This window comes from Mytilus trossulus, chromosome 5 (assembly GCF_036588685.1).
Source record: "Mytilus trossulus isolate FHL-02 chromosome 5, PNRI_Mtr1.1.1.hap1, whole genome shotgun sequence".
Classification (NCBI taxonomy): domain Eukaryota; kingdom Metazoa; phylum Mollusca; class Bivalvia; order Mytilida; family Mytilidae; genus Mytilus; species Mytilus trossulus.
In genome coordinates this window covers 63,620,495-63,639,070 of record NC_086377.1, presented here as the reverse complement: position 1 = coordinate 63,639,070, position 18,576 = coordinate 63,620,495, and the positions used below count along the sequence as shown (strand labels likewise).

At 31.6% G+C, this 18,576-nt stretch overlaps 1 protein-coding gene across 1 annotated transcript; it reads right to left on the bottom strand.

Annotated features, from left to right (window-relative positions):
• Positions 1-4,894: 4,894 nt before the first annotated feature.
• On the bottom strand, positions 4,895-11,620 carry LOC134718179 (short-chain collagen C4-like). Its single transcript, XM_063580670.1, has 5 exons — positions 11,580-11,620; positions 11,132-11,298; positions 10,385-10,450; positions 9,116-9,358; positions 4,895-5,136 (listed from the first exon to the last, which is right to left on the bottom strand). Exons 1-5 carry the CDS (start codon positions 11,618-11,620, stop codon positions 4,895-4,897), a joined length of 759 nt encoding a protein of 252 aa, XP_063436740.1.
• Positions 11,621-18,576: the final 6,956 nt, after the last annotated feature.

The window sequence follows — 18,576 nt, the reverse complement described above, 5'->3', positions numbered from 1 at the left end:
AATTACTAAATATATTACTTGGAATTAATTGAAACTTAACTTGGAATAACTGATATAAACAATAATGTAGCAAATTACTCGAAATAATACTTCTAATTACTAAAAATAATACTTATAATTACTGAAAATAATACTTATAATTACTAAATATATTACTTGGAATTAATTGAAACTTTACTTGGAATAACTGAAATTGATTCCTTGAATGTTACTAAAAATACTTACCTTTAATTAGTTTTTGGTTAACGTTGTTTTCACACTAAGTAGTTATGTACATATATGTTAAACACATGACCTGAAGTACGTTCTAGAAATATTACCTGATATGGATTTAATAGATTCCAAAGACGTTTTACAAAACTGTTTCATTTTTAAATGATGTATCACATGGGTAGGTTTAATGCGGTTTCAAATCGATTTTTGGTGATTGCATCGAAATCTCATCTTTTACGTCATTTTCGAAACTATAGGAATTTTGATTGGCTAAATCGGAGGTTGGGAGAATTTGCTATGGAGTGGTAAATTTTTGGCTAAACCGAGGTCAAAGATTTATCAACCTGTTGTTTCTCGACAACAGCATTGCGACGTTAACAATATCTTCATCCATGACCATTGTTCCTTTGAACACTTACAGTTTTGAGTAAGAAAATCACCAAGAACTAAGATTCATCAACGTCATTGTTTAGCCTGTCACGTCACACTCATTATCATCAGCTGTTCAGCACCTTGTCACAGAAGTCAGCAAATGTAAATCACAATGGAAAGGTCGATTTTGCATACATTTTGAGGTAAATACGTTGTAAATTGTAACTCTTTATCACCGGTACATATTTCTTCTTATATTAAATTTGTTGAAGTGAATCAACACATTCATAATTCGTCATTTATTTCGATAAACGACGACAAAAACCGTTGATCTTATGAATCAATCAATGAATTAATAAAGTAAGCTAAATGGAAACAATGCTCGAAAAAAGTTTGTTATAATATTATTTATATAAGACTTGATTTTTTCCCAGCTAACTGTTACATAATAATACAACCCCCTTAATTCCCCCTTGGTATAGTGTAGGTATGCAATAAATTAAAACTATTCATTTATGTATGCATAGCTCCATAACTTGGAAAGTAAGGGGTGCACCCCCTATATTAATATATCCAACCAGTCTACCTCTCCTTAGGCTTATTATTTATACTTTTAAGCACCAATCACACAATTGAACAGTATTTGTGTTTTTTTACATGCTAAACAAAGAATGACACTGTTTCAATTCAGAATTAATTTTTTTTCATTGTGATTTGAGCATGAATTTTATGAATATAAAACTTGGATTTGTTTCACAAATAGTATTGTATCCATTGTCATTTTCTAAGTTTATGAGAAAATGCCAGTGACACAAAGACAAATAATTTATAAATGCATGTACAAACAAATAAAAAGTACTATTAAGTCATATTTCAGTTAACAGGCTACTGAGATTTTACAAAATGAGAGAATTTGTTCATCTCAGTTAACATATTATCCAATTTAATTTTCAGTAATAGACATGAACATTTTAAATTGATCACCACTTTCATTCAATTGACATAAAGACTATTGATTACTTGAAGGATTTTCTTGAAAACTATTAAAATGTTATAATCCAAATAAGTGATTATTAAATTTACTTTAAAAGTTGTCAATCTACATTGATGTAGATATTTCAATATCATACAGATTAAATACCTAACATTTTTTTTTTTAAATATCTCCTTCATTGCCTATTTCCTACATGTTTAAAAAAAATTTGGTTTGTTTATTGCTTTTAAAGTTTTGATTATACAATTTTATATTTGTCTTTTGCAGAATTTTTATTCACTGGGATTTTCTACTGCTTCCAAGTGACTTGACATGTAAAAGTCTGCATTATCATGTTAGCATTCAAATATTTTATTATTGTTACTGACACTTATTTTATAGTCACATGAAGTGATATGAAAGCTATTTAAAGATTAATTGCTTATGAGTTTAGATTAATCTATTTGTTAAGAAAGTATTTTTTAACAAACATTGCAAATATTTTATTACAAACATGTAAATTTACTATTGCTTTTACCAACCACTGCTTATATAGGCTATTTAGCTTACTCAAATTTGATTATATTGAAGGTCTCTTTTTGTATCAGAATAAGAATAAGATAATTTTTATGTTCAAAATATTATTAACAGGGCACATAAAGAGCATATAAATCAAGTACAATGATTGAAGTAATAGATATTAGACATACATATAGCAATGGGGCTTATAAATTAATGATATTGTATATAATTATATTATTTTTTGCAGGATTTTTTTATGAATGAGAAACAATGGCTTACTTCAAATACAATAGCACATTGGTTCAAATGAATGAAGGCCGTAATTTAACTTATAATGGTGTTTTAAAGTTGTTATTTGGATGGAGAGTTGTCTCATTGGCACTCACACCACATCTTCCTATATTTAAGACACAAGGACTGCACTTTTCATTCTAAGGAAGATCAATAAAGGCAACAGTAGTATACCGCTGTTCAAAACTCATAAATCCATGGACAAAAAACAAAATCGGGGTATCAAACTAAAACCGAGGGAAACGCATTAAATATAAGAGGAGAACAACGACATAACACCGAAACGTAACACACACAGAAACGGACCAAGCATCAGACAAAACACCACGAGAATAACAAATATAACATGAAAACCAAATACATGAATTTGGGATACACAAATGAAACACAAACAAGGATATTATTTTCATATCAGATTCCTTTACATGAAATATAAAGAGAAAATGAATTTTCCTGAAAAGACAACTATGTACTTATACATATGTGTGGAATCAAGACTGTTTTAACTGTGCTAAAAGGAATACAAATTAGAAGTTAATTGTTTAAAAAAAGTGAAAAACAAATTTACTGTATGAAAAAGAAGGTTCAACCAAAGGAAATATGTTGAAATGAATGAATAACTTACTGCAATGATTCTGGAATATGTGTTAGTTCATGATCAAACAAAGGAAAAATTTATAAGAAAGTGGAATACATATGATATGTGATATTGTGATCACTGAAAAGAGGATGTTTCACAGAACTTTTACTTCATAAATGTGTCACTGTGTACAAATTGTGATTTCATCAGTCTGATAAAGTATATTTAGCTGTGATCCATGGAATATTAATTAAATCAAAATTTGACACACCCGAATTTCCGGATAATGTAAATCGAACATTCCGGAAATTCGGAGCTATCAAAATTGACCGGATTTTAAATTTTATATTAACCGGAAGTCACGTGCCGTTGGTAATTGTGGGAAATCTTGGCCAAAAAAAATAAATATTCCCCCACTTCAAATGGAATCTTCTCTTGTTTTATCCTTTATGTTGGATATTTCTGGAAATATTTTACATCAATAAGCACAAAAAAGGTAGGAATTTGTGACTACGTAAAAATTTCTAACCGGCAATAACACTTTCTTGTCAAAATTAGGTTTCAAAGTTCCCCCCAAAATTTGCTCTCAAACTCCAGACGTAAAAAATGGCTTCGGCGTTATGACGTTGTAGGAAGGCGTCCTAGAAAAAAAACAAAAATAGCCTTGCCAAACGTCATAATTATTTGGACTTACTATGAGCATACGTACAATATAAATAAAGTGTTTGCTATTAACTTTCAATTTCTGGGTTTTTTTTCTCCACGGCGATCACTGCTGTATTATAGGAGTATAATCAAAGTATACATGCTGAAAAAATCGAAAATAATTGTCCTTTCTCCGAGTAATTATGAACATCATGTTTAAAAGTTTATCTGAAAGTCTTGTATATGACTTAAAAGTCGGTCTGATAACGGACGCCTTTTTCCGTTTTTCTCCCACAATAATCTAAACTGAATAATCATAAGAATGGATGACATATGCGACTATGCATGGTACCTATAGGACACAGAGACACTGTGGTTAATTTAGTGCGTAAAGAAGAGAAGCGACACATAAAATGAGGTATCCTCGCATAATAGTATAGATATGTAAATTACTTAAAGTTGCATTAGATTTTTGTCTCTAACCAATGCAGGTTGTTGTAATTTTGAAAGCCATAGAGGACCAATCTTAATTGTTTATTTTTGCGAAACAGGATCTTATATTAACTCTTGGTGAATTCACCAAGTTAACAGTGCTTTGAATGTACCTTTCTCGAAATCAATAACCTTTCTCGAAATCCTATACAGATAATCAACATTACGGTTTGGTCGATCGGGCAATACAGCACTGTAACATACTTCAATATTTATGAGTATCAGTAAAGGATTTATATCCTGGTTGATACAAATGTAATTATATTGAATTGAATTAAAAACGGACGTGGAAACAAAACTGGAACTAACGGCCATTTTTACCACCTGTGTCATAAGATATTTGAATATATATTTCTATTCTACGTTTTAACTGCAAAGTCATGGATAAAGGATGTGCATATACCGTCTATTCTATTTATTTGAGGCATTCTCATCGGGTAGAAAGCTACAACATCTGTGGAATAATTTCAAAACAAAATAACCTCTAGTTCAATATACAGTACAATGATAAAAGAACATGATTGTATGACGTTCTTTAAAAATAGCTCAGACAGAAGTATGTAAAACAATTTAAAATGTGTGAATCAGTGAAACACTATATCATTTATTTTTTTGAGTGAAAGCGTCTTCGGATTTAAAAGATAAGTAACCTTGATCAGTGTATAAATATATATATGTAAGATAAAACGGCTTGTCACATGTTTAATTATCTGCTGATTGTTGTCTCATGCTGTCTAATAACACAAAGGGGTTCTCTGATTTGAATGCTTTTTTTACAAACTTAGATAACAACATTTTCGCATTTGCTATTTTGAACAAACGACGCATGGAACATCTGTGTCTGGTTTGTATGGTGGACATTTCAATGATCCACAAACTGTTTTTACGGGATAAAATAAAATTCCATTTTCGTCTCTAGATCCACCAGCTATAGTTTCAGTTACCTTATCTACGCATGCGTATTCTGATGAAGCAGCATGAATTGGATGTCCAGCCATTAAAATTCCATCGTATTCTTTTGTCCATCCATTATTACACGTTTTCCATCCTGTAATATTTGTACAATGACATGATTGTAAAGTTTTGAACTTTTCGTTATAGTTTAAACATAATATATTTGCTTAAATATGATGAAGTCAATAAAAGCGTAATATCAGTAAACATGGTAAATCCGGCTACGTCACATCTGGTTGAATACGAAAATAGGTCCAAAAAAATATTCCCTTGAATTTGAAAGTTGTAGGTAATTAATCCTATATTTTATCGCAGTAAAACATTTCTGTTTCATAAACATATGTCTTGGGTATTTCAAGGCATCTTTTTTGGTTTGATTGGGGTTTCAACAGAATATTTTATAAACTTGCGGTTACATGGGTACTAAAACGTGTACACATATTAAATAAGGGGAGAACTTTGATTGGTTAACTTCCAGTGATAGATATTTTCTTATATGCAATGAAATTGTATGTGAAATTTTTTATATAGTACTGAACAGGATAAATCTTTACTCATGCCAAGTATTACTTAATTTGAAACAAAGATAAATTCTGCACAATTATTTTAAAAAGTGAAAATTTAACAAAGACTAATAAGGTAAAATCAATGGTGGTATCACACCTAATATTGGAAGCTGTACATGCACCTTTTATCTTGTGAGTACTCTCATGTATTCTTGCTATTTAAGTGAAATATTACATAAAACAATATCCTGAGTGGATTCAGTCTCCAAAACACATTTTATGAGAAAATATCCTTGAAATAGGACTCTACTATGAATATTCAGTTGACAGAACAAGCCATACTTAGTGTTTTGAGGAGTTTTTTCTCCTTATTTCTTATATTCTACTATAATAGAACATTTCCCTAGGTAATACTTTAATAAATATAGAGTTATAAGTAAATGAACCTAATTTAAATGGTGTAACAACAAATTATTCACGAAAAGAGAAGCCTTTATGCGCTCTCTGGAACGCGGCGTAAATTTTATTTTTTACGTAAGAACTTATTGAAACCTCCTTGGAGACTAAACAGTTAACTTTTATATGGATTGTTCATTCTGCTTGAATACTTCAATAAGTCAATTTTGTTATAACAATTCTATGATAAATGAGTGAAAGTCACTCCATTATTTTTTTTCATTTATTGGCCAGAAAAGTTGAAATTTTAATGAAATGAGAGTTATAAATTTACCAAAAAAGACCTTATAAAAATGACAAAGAAGTTCATTAGTGGTATTTATCTTCCTTAAATCATCTTTTGTATCCTATTCAACTGTGTCTATGCAGATGTGATAAATATTTGATCATTTATTGGTCCACACTTTATTCTATTTTGATGCGGCTTGGTTTGGATTTGTCGAAGACATTTTGCTCGAATCGCTGTAGATGCCGTCTTTCATTATACTAGATGTTTCTCAAACTATTGAACTGATTATGACAAAACTTGACAGGAAGGCTTGAAATAACCAGTATTACAAAGGAAAAAAGTCACATTAAGTTTATTAAACAATAATGTCTTCTTTACATATCTAATCCCCAAGGGTGACTGGGGTATAGAAATATGGTCACTTGGTCTTCTCCCGACCGGCAGTAAAACGCTTGCCGAAGTGGGGCGTCCGTTTGGCTGTGCGGGATGTATCAAGTTCGAGGTCACGTTCGGTCAGAAGGGGGACGTTAAATCCGATGCCTCGTGTAAAGAGAGTGCAACGCTCTGTGCACGTTAAGAACCCTTGCAACAACTCTTTGAGGGGTCCGTAGGTGGCCTGTTGCAAGGCAAAATTTCTGTCCCTATCCATTTTTCCCTCATTTTTCCAGTGGCAGTCCAAATTTCCCCGACCATCATCATAGATGGCCTCTATTACACCAACCTTCCTTTTGTATTTATTGTTAACTTGTTCTCGTCCTGAATATGCATGAAATATTTGCCACTGGACGTTAAGCAACCAACAATCAATCAATCAATTTACATTTTTAACAAAGACTACTAGTGGAAAATCAATGGTGGTATCACACCTAAATGCTAGTTAAATCAAATTTAAATAATAAAAGTGATAACAATTATAGGTTAATGAACGGCCTTCAATAATGGGCAATATCCATGCCGAATATCAAGCTATACACATGATACATGCACGAGGTCCCATAATGAAAAATATAACAAAAAAAATACATATCCGGAATTACTCGCTAATTCAGAGCAAAAAGAAATCTATATAATCTGTAATGCACAATGTTTGATACAATATATATTTAAGATTAAGATATAATAAAAATCAAAACAGCTTGAGTTTGACCTGTCATTTATTGATAATAACAAATAACCTATAGGTTTACATTTAAAAAAATGGGCCCTGAAGGTTTCACAAACATGATTGTCGTTTCAGATTTAATGCATGCCTTAAATGAAAGATGTAATAAAATATGATTATTGAGACACAGAATACAAGTCATTATGAACAGAGCTTTGTATATAAAATTGTCAATTTCATCCCCGGAGATAATTGAGGGTTTATTGCACAACATTACACGGTGAACATGTATATAAACTCATCACAGATACCAGTACCAAATTTAGCATATACGCCAGACGCGCGTTCCGTCTACAAAAGACTCAACAGTGACGCTCGAATCCAAAAAAGTTAAAAAAAGCCAATCAAAGTACGAAGTTGAAGAACATTGAGGACCAAAATTCCTAAAAGTTTTGCCACAGACAGCTAAGATAGTCTATGCCTGAGGTAGAAAAGCCTTATATCATACTGAAACTGTTGATAAAGAAATATTCGTATTTGTGACAAAAACATGCATATACTAATTAATTACTATAAAATTAAATAAAACAATTGTTAAATCCCAAAGTGAACTCTTCCCCTTCTTTCAGAAATAATTTTAGTTGATTAAATAGTTGTAAATGTTCACAAAGAGACAAATATTTGGAGCTTAATAATTGCACGGAGAGAATTTACGAGAAATGTGTACCTACGGGTGCTGGAATTCTCGCTACATTGAAGACCCATTGGTGGCCTTCGGCTGTTGTCTGCTCTATGACCGGGTTCTTGTCGCTTTGACACATTCACCATCTCCTTTCTCAATTTTAAAGAAAGAGAGAACGTCTAATGGAATATTTTATCTTGAATATTGATTATAGTCACCTTTTTAAAAAGCAACACATTTAAACCAAACAAGTGCCGACGACAATATAATATAATAGAGAAACACGCGAATCATAATAAAATATTGCGGTAACTACAACTTTATATTTTGAGAAAAACATATCTATTTCTAGGAACATGATATTATTTGAGCATAAAAAAAATTAACGGCACGTATATGTGATATCTTTCTGTCACCATGAGACAATAGAATAATCCAAAAGGTTGTCTTTATCTTACTTTTAAAACATCAAAATAAGATGTAAACCCATTCAATAATCTATATATGATTTCAACTAATAGAATGTAATAAGAAGGTAAGATATAAGGCACACAAGTCCTTGTAAAAATAAAAAAAATCTTAAAAATATGTGTTTTCTGAATTTGTGTTTTTTGTTTGTTAGCTTTTCTTTAGGAAATTGCAAAGTCGGAAACAAACGGACAATGCCATGGCAAGACAAAAAAACACCACATGGAAAACTAAAGACTAGACAAAATCCAAAATTGAGTTTGATATCTGGTACTCCGGAAGTGTAAGCATATTCTTCTCCATATAATGAAACCATCTTGTTTCTTCTGTGGTACAAACTTTGTTATAAATTTTAAACAGTAAGTCATATTTGAGGAGAGGAGGGTGGGATTGTGGTCTTAACAATTAAAACATAACTGCCGTTTTCGCAGGAAGATATATTTAAAATAAGGTCTTCCTACTCCAGATAGCTTCCGTAAAATTTTCAAAAGTATTATTTCAACTTTCCCCATCAGAACTCTTGCGTTATGTGTTAGTTTAAAAAAAACCAATCATGATAGAAAATGCAATCACTGGAACATCGTTTCAACTGGATGTTTGAAACGAAAATTTTGTATTTCAATAATTTACCTGGTATCATAATGGATGATAATTTTCCTTTTGCTAGGCATGCTGCACATGCGACATCATGATTAAAAATATCAGACCTGATTCCTTGGGGTGTGTTCCCTTCATTTACTTGGTATTCTGCTCCACACAGAAAAGCATACCAACTATGTGCTTTAAGCGGTAGTGCGCCGTCTGGGTTGAGAGGTAAACACAAGTAGTTTACACTTGACCCTGGTTGTGAGTATTGACTACCGCCTGCTTGACCTGTTGTGAAATAAAAAAAAAATTGTGTTTGTATTATTTTCAGAAAAAAATAGGGCAATGGCATTTTTTTTTTTAATATGACCGAATAACAGCAGTTGACCCGAAATCAATTGTTGCAATGACATCATTGACCGATCCATTCTAACTGTGACATTCGAAATGAACGTTAATACGCTCAAATACGAAATCTGTACAAAACTTGATTTTGTGTTAAAAAGAGACATAAATTAAACTATAGATTCACAACATGAATAATCCCGATTTATTATAAAGTTTTATTCATAATCATAATTTGAGTTGAGTTTTTTTCATGTTTTAAAGGTCAAAATACAATTTTATAAATTAGCGTATAATGTCAAAAACGTTTTGTGTAGAGAGGAAGCTGATAGAAAGTGATTTGGTCGTTTTATTAGCACATGTGATATTTTTCTTCTTCATTATTTTAAAAGATCGAATGCATACTCAGCATTTTATGTAACACGTGTAAAACTTGCTGTACTCAATATTAATATGACAAAAGACATATCCAATTATCGAAACTACGATCCCCGAAATGTGATCTCCCGAGTTAGACTTATTACCAGTTTTTACCTATATAATCCACACAACAGTTGCCACATGTGGAGCTGGATTTGATTCCATAGCACCTGAGATCATCCCAAGTGTTTAGTAGGTTTCTTTTTCTTTTTTGTACATTTTGTATGTTGTGTTTTGTGCATAGAAATTTGTCTGTTCGTCTTTTTCGATATAAACCATGGCGTTGTAACTATTTTTTGGACTCATGAGTTTGAATTTTTCTAAGGTATCTATCGTCTTTCATTTGGTTTACTTTTTCCAAGACAGTTCTATTTAGTAGTCTGACTTTATCGGTAATATTGTGATAACATGCCCACAACCAATGTCTAAAGATTGAATCATATACGATATTGGATAGAATATACAAATATAACGTTCTAAAATTCGTGACGGATTTATCTGAACTATTAAGTGTTTGCACTTTTTGTCCTAAAATGTACTAGCAGTTACCTGAATACAATGTTTCTGTGTTTGATCCATCGCATTGCGTCTTACCCCATCTGATGTATGTTACTCCTAAAAAGAAACAAGCAGCAAATATATTTTTATACGAGAATTAAGAGAAAGAAGGACAAATGCTTTATTCTTTAAAAACGGAATACAAGTTTACAGCGAAATCAGCTAACCAGAAAATTAATATTGTACTTTTGAACTTGGACAATTTGTTTATAAATATAATTGGAGAAATCTCAACGTACAGCGCATGATACATATGTTACTTATCTGTCCGTTCTGTTTCTGTAAGTTGTATCACCAACCGGAATTACAACTTTGCTATAAACATGGGTCATAAACACAGCTGAATTCCGTCCGTAAACAGGAATTGCCTATACTACATTCAGTCATTATGAAGCAAAATTATCACCAAGTAGTTTCTGGTTGAAGTATGAAAACCCGCACGGGTAAAAACAGAAATATTTTAAAAACAGAGAAAACTGTGCGCACCTTATAATTATCCTGACATCAGCAAATATCAATTCAAATATCAAAAATCAAGGTTACAAAAAGCCTTTACATGTGATTTTCAATAAGAAGTCTTATTTAGTGTTTACATGGAGTATACACAGTCAGATTTATATATAATACGTTTCAAGTAAACTTCTGTAAGTAGAACAAGTTTCGGTTTCTTCAGCGTGTTCGACAAGACCAAAAATATCAAATGTATAAGTTATAGTTACTTATAATATAGCAACAAACCTTTTTCTTTTGACTTGAGTAATTGATGTTCTATTTCAGTCAGTTTTCTAATCCCTTCGATTTGTTGATGTTCAATTACACTTAGTTTTTCTGTGTCTGCTTTTGTTGATATAAGTTGTTCCTTTTCTATTGTACAAAGTTTAATATCATTCAATAACAATCCATGTCTATGATGTAACAAGTTGCAAAATAAAGAATATAAATAAACCAAAACTGTAGGGCGTATAACAATAGAATAGCTGTCTATGACCAAAATGAATAAAGCCTTATTTTAGTCATTTTTTATTTTTCTTCTTCTGTTGACAGTAAACAACTGTATAGTTAGCAATATTGTGAAAATAGTCATTTTATCGGTATGTATGCATTTTCATCGTGAAGATTCAACATGTATGTAGGTCTCTAACGTGCTCCAAGCTAACTTTTTGTTTCATTTCTGTTTATTTATTACTTTTTTATTGACGCTAACATCCACAACATAGCCAACAACATTGTTCTACAATTATTCAAATAAAGATAACACAAAATAGTTGTTTGTGCTTTAAGTCCGGTTGAAAGTATTTCAGACAATTAAAACCTAATGCCAAAAAACTGAAAAAAGCAAATCAAATAGAAATGTTTGCTCTGTCTTAGCTTGGAGTAAAGGCATACATTACCCAAATAATATATTAATAGAAATGTTCCATAAAAGTACACATCGACGCAAAAGGTAGAAATTTAAAAGAATTCAAACTGAAAGAAAGTATATAGGATCCGATGTGTGATTGCTACAGTTGCTTTAGTTATGGGTCTAAACAGACGGGACGTATACTTGGTGTAACATATTGGATGCCCTAAATCTGACCAGAGGCAGGCGAGGGATGGCCGACAAGGGCTAAGTATCATCATTTACGACATGTTCACTGTGTCTATGAAAAATACCGCTTAAGATATTGCGAAAACCATACAGAACAAAGATAGCATGTGTGTCCGAACACAAGAACTATCACTTCTTTCAGATCAGAAAACAGTTGTGTGTCCCGGAGCGGATCCAGGATTTTGGAAAGGGGGCGATTTTTAATTGATCGCCGAGCGAAGCGAACGCATTGGTGGAGTTGATCAGTGCGTTGAAAAAACGTCACTCAGTCAGTTTGAAATTCAAATTACAGTAACACATTGATTAGGCTGAGGATGACAAACCCACGATTGAGCAAGAACGTATTGATTTTTATTTTACAAATTCACTTAACAGTAAAAAATACTCTATTACACTCTCATGAAAGAAAAAGTTTCACAACAATATTATTGACATATATACGAAAAAATGTTCAACCCCATTTATTAAAATAACAAACTGAACAATGATCCCCAGTCAGTATAACTTATATAAAATAAGCGCTGAAGACATAATCTTTCAATCAGTTTAATTGAGGTCTGGAGCTGGCATGTAAGTTAACTGCTGGTAGTCTGTTGTTATTTATGTATTATTGTCATTCTTATTATTTTTCTTTTGTTACATCTTTTGACATTTGATTCGGACTTCTGTTGAACTGAATTTTAATGTGTGTATTGTTATGCGTTTACTTTTCTTCATTGGCTAGAGGTATAGGGGGAGGGTTGAGATCACTTAAATATGTTTTTTTTAGTCTTGTATGATTTTTAATTTTAGTTTCTTGTGTATAATTCGGAGTTTATTATGACTTCCATTATCACTGTACTAGTATACATAATTTTAAGGGCCAGCCGAAGGACACCTACGGGTGCGGGAATTCTCGCTATATTGAAGACCCATTGGTGGCATTTGGCTGTTGTCTGTGGTTGGGTAATTGTCGCTTTGACACATTCACCATTTCCAGTCTCAATTTTAGTTATAATTACAATATAGCGCCGAACCTTTTTCATTTGACTTGAGTAGTTGATTTTCCACATCAGCTAATTTTCTTGTTCCTGCATTTAGTTGATTTTCTATTTGGACTAGTTTCTCTGTCTCTGCTTTTGTTTGGTCCTCTTTACTTTTAGATACCATCTTTAATACATCGAGCTCCCTTTCTATTATAAAAGTTGTATATCATATATAAAATTTAAAGACATCATTTCGGATAAGTACAATAATCACAGAAGACAGTTCAAAGATATGAAGGAAATGTAAGGCATAGAACAATCAAACAGCAATCCAAAGACCAAAATATATGATGTTTTCCTTTCAACTGTAAACAGGTAAATAGTTGTAAATTAGTGAAAATAACACTGGTTTGGGTACGTCTATTCTTAACGCTTGTCTAGATATACCTTTAACGTGAATGCTCAAAGCAAACACATATAAAGCCCAGAGATGAAAAAATATCTATAAATAAAGGCCAATATTTGTTATAATTAAGTTGTAATTTTTTGACAAACTACTATCGTTTCATGCATGTTTTCTTTACATTTACAGAAGTCGTTAAATAAGTGTAATACAAAGTCCAAATTTGTTTTACTTATTACCTGTTTGATAATGCTTGGTCGACATTTTCTCCATTTTTCTTTCATTTTCATACACGTACATAGCCATTAAAGCTACAACAACAGCATTTATAAATACTTGCAAATAGCCCATGTCCGTAGAATGGTGTACTTTGCACAAAACTATCAACCGTGTTTTGAGGTCAATAACTATGAATAAGTTAGAACAAAGGGAAATAATTCAAATTTAATTTATAAGCAGTCAGGTAAGACGAGACACGTATAGTGGACATTTAACATGTTTAAACCCAATGTGTATACACACATAATTAAAGGTAATCAACATGGTAGTACTTCAATGACTTATTTCACGACTTCATTCATCAAAAAGTTTAAATAACCCTGTATTGGTATTTACATTTGTATGCATTTCAGCAACGAAGCAGTTTTAGTGGATGGAAGAGGAGTGAATTAAAAAGTATTTTGTATTCGGAATTGTAATTAGAGTACACATATTTATAAATAGCTTCTATACTTAGTAAAAATTCAATACAAACAAAAAATCGCGCATTTACCTTAAGAGAATTACTTAGGTTTTAAAATGATACATTGTTAAAAAAAAATCTGTTTATTGTCGAATTTTGACTTTAACCAAGTATAAATAAGTAACTGCCTAAGTTATTGTTTTTTTATGTATATTTCATTATTATGTCATATGCAAAGTTTGTGAGTTTGACAAACCTTTGATAGTCTATGAATAAAAATATTCTTTTAACAATTTGTCAATATTTCTAAAATATACAGCTTCGTTTAAATTGGAGACGTTTGACGAATGATAAAAGCGGTATATTGCCCTCTTTACGTCTAGTGTAGTGTTATATTTTAGGAGTATTATCTTTTCCATTATTGTGTTTGTTTTTGTTTTTTTTATCATTATTTTATTGATTAATTAGCGAATCAAAATACAGCATACCACACGTGATACTTTAACATTGGAAGACTCAAAACAAGTCTCCAAAATATCAAGATTGAGTAGGTAATTGTACGACACAAATTTAAATAAATAAATTCCAATCAAGACTAATAAAATCTACAATTTTGCCAGGCGTATGACCTGTCGTTAGTTTTCTATGTTGTGTTATATGTTATATCGTTTGTTTTGTCAGTTTATTTTCGACTTATGAGTTTGATTGATCCTCTGGTGTTTCGCCTCTCTTTTCTAAAATTTGTTTACATTGTTTAACGTACATGTCAAGTATAAACAACCGGTAGTAATACCAGTACTGTGATCCTATCTGTTTCACCCTTTTCTTCAAGGTTCATTATTTATAAATGTTTTTTTCACAAAACACAAATATGTTTAAATAAAACACATGAACACATTTGTTTTGTCTTTATTTCTTCAAAAAGACAACATATCACCAGTGACAATCATTTTGTCATCATTAGCCGCATCGGACACTATAACTGCACTTTTTATATTTCTCCCTGCATTGATTCAATATACACAGGACTACCACCATATTTATCATAGTTATTTTAACCCACTGCCCTCCTTTTATATATTTGACTATCCGAAATGCTCTATATATACCGCAGCTCAGGAATTGAAATTTTGTTTCCACTTTAATTCCGTTCTATTAACTTCGCTGTTGTGTATACAAAAAACAACAGTTCTCCTATTTCCAATTTGGACCCAACGATATCTCAGTAGCAAAATGAGTGCCTCCGGTTGTTTTTTTGTATTCAATGTAAGCTTCGTTTTGTTTGGGCCTATACTCAATAGTGTATCTTATCAAGAGAATGCGAATGGTTTTTGTTGTAAAAATTCACAACTTGAAGCTTATATGTTAGATACATACATTTATGTTTTCCTTAATATAATAATGTGCACATTTCTAGCATGTACAGTCGTTTTTGCAGGAACTTTATATATAACTTGCAAATTGACCGTAATGAGAGCAAGTCTTCCGTGGACTGATAGTGCGGTCATTAAGAAAAGAAACAGAATTTCAACATTAGTGGCTACAATTATATGTATAATATTTTTGACTTTGGAGACCCCATTTATTGTTTTGACTTTTTTATGGCTGTTTCTTCATTTTAAAATAATTGATACATTTTAATATTACCCTATGTAGATTTTATGTTGTTGGTAGGATTTTCTCTCAACTTTATTGTTTATATTTTAATGGGTGAAAAGATGCGACAAACAGTACTGACTGGGTTCAATAAAATAGCAAGATGTTGCAAATGAAATGCAGATGGCAGTTAGGTCCGCTGCTGTATGCTCTGAGGTAATCGATGCCCTCAGGTAATCGTGGCAATAGTGCCCTTATGCGTAGTAATAACATGATCTAAAAATAGAATAAACTAAAAATACATATTGTACTTTCTATTTCGACTGATAGTATATGTGCGAAAAATAGGAGAAAACAGGAACACATACAATGTTTTACAATAAGTTACGACAAATAATTCACGAAAAAAATCCAAATATTTGGTTTATTTGTGATCATTGCAACGTGAACAGATATTTATTTAGTGAAACGTAAATGACTTAAAATAATTAAAAAGAAAACACTTTTTGAATGGCGATTTAAACTTTTATAATAATAGTTGTCAAAAACTAGAGATTTATGTAAATAAAAGTTTATACAATTATTTAAACTAACTATTAAAGAATAAAAGTTATCCACACATGCCTAAGGCAGCAAACATTTGATTTTCGGGGAGGGGGGGGGCTATGGGTTTATTTTGGAGACAGGTCGAAAACATTTTTTTCTTTCATTTCAATTTTAGCATTACATATAGTGGCAAAACAATTAGAAACAAACTTTAAAAAAAACCTCCCCCCCCCCCTGAAAATGAAATGATTGCTGCCTAAGTTTCGTGAATGTCCTGCTGAAACTTTGACTATCATTGTGTTTGGTAATATATGACACTTACATATGGACAGATTACGCATATATTGATTTTGGTTACTTCTTTTAAAGTAACATAAGTAGAAAATGATAACATTTAATAGATAGGTTATTAAAATCAGTCCATCACTGCACGAGGGGCAGTGGCGGATCCATTCATTTAAAAAAAAAGGGGGAGTCCCCAATCCAGGACACAAGGAGGGGGTTCCAACTAAAAAGGGTTCCTATCCCCGGAACACCCCTGGACCCGCCACAGAGCTGTTACAAAAAAAATCGCTATAACTGTCACGGCATTATTTGAATTTAAGTGTACTGCACGCATCTTGCACTGTAAGATTAGCATTAACACAAATGCAAAATTGTTAAATAATTACCACTTTCGTTGGTTTTTTCTTATCTTTGTTTGAAATGTATTTTATTTAAAGTTTTTTTTGTGTACCATTCTTTGTTTATTCGAAAGGGGTAGTAGATATAGATATATATATACAATTAAAATAGAAGAACCTGGATAACGATATGTATGCGTTCAATAATGATACATATAAAAAAGAAGCTGTGGTATAAATCCCAATGAGAAAACTGTCCACAAAAGGAAACAGAAATTAACAACTGTAGGTCACCGTACGGCCTTCAAAAATGAGCAAAGTCCATATCGCATTGTCATCTATAAAAGGTTCAGAAATAACAATAAAATCCAATTCAAACGAGAAAACAAACGGCCTTAATTATATGAAACAAATGAACAAAACCAAATATGTAGCACATACTAGTAAACAAACGACAACCACTGAATTACAGGCTCCTGACTTGGGGCAGGCACATACGTTTTTTTTCTCATAAAAGTTGTACACACAATCGATATGTGAAATGTATTCCATCAATTATATCAAAGTATAAATAATCATAAATCTTTATCATTTAAGCAAAGCATACATTTATAGATTCGTATTTTACTCGATTGGCTTTAAAATAGTTAATAATATATGACACTAACATATGGACAGATTATGCATATATTGATTTTGGTTACTTCTTTTAAAGTAACATAAGTAGAAAATGATAACATTTAATAGATAGGTTATGTGAAATCAGTCCATCTTATCCGACTGCATGAGGGGCAGTGGCGGATCCATCCATTTTATAAAAGGGGGGTTCCCAATCCAGGACACAAGGACACAAGGGAGGGGTTCCAACTATATGTTTCCATTCAAATGCATTGATCTCCACAAAAAAGGGTTCCTATACCCAGAACACCCCTGGACCTGCCACTGTCCATTGTTCAACTACTAAATTGTCTGTTTTACTTACTAGTACACTTGGTACAATAAAAAAACCTGATAATAAATTGTTCAAATAAGGCCTTTGAAAATAGTAGAATTAATTACTTTTGGAGTGTCAAAAACTCATTGGAAGTACTTGATAAATTGCATGCATATATTGGTGATTTTAAATCTGTTCAAAGTTTTGATTTTTCTACCCTATATACCACTGTGCCTCATATTCTTATCAAGAAAAAAATAACATTCCTAATTAACTGGGCATTTAAAAAGTCGGAATGCGAGTACATATGTTCAAACTCTTTGCGATCATTTTTTAGTAGCAATAAACAAAAGAACTATGTCAATTGGACATGCTTTGATAATATTTATGCGCTTGAATTTTTATTTGATAACATTTTTGTTCGCTTTAGAGATTCCGTATATCGTCAAGTTATTGGAATTCCAATGGGGACTAACTGTGAACCAATTATTGCGGACCTGTTTTTGTATTGTTATGAGTTACAATTTATGACTTAAATTAGCAAAGACCCATCAAAACAATATTTGATACAAACATTTAACAATACTTTTAGATATTTGGATGATATATTGGCTCTCAATAATAACGACTTCCGTGTGTATACTAAAGAAATTTATCCTGTAGAACTTACTTTAATTAAAGCTAATGATAACAATGACCATTGTCCTTTCCTCGATCTTGATATCTATATCATAAACGGGAAGATTAATACAAAAAAATTTGGTAAGAGAGATGTTTTTTCATTCCCTATTGATAATTATCCATTTGTAGATGGTGACGTTCCCTTGTCATCATCTTATGATG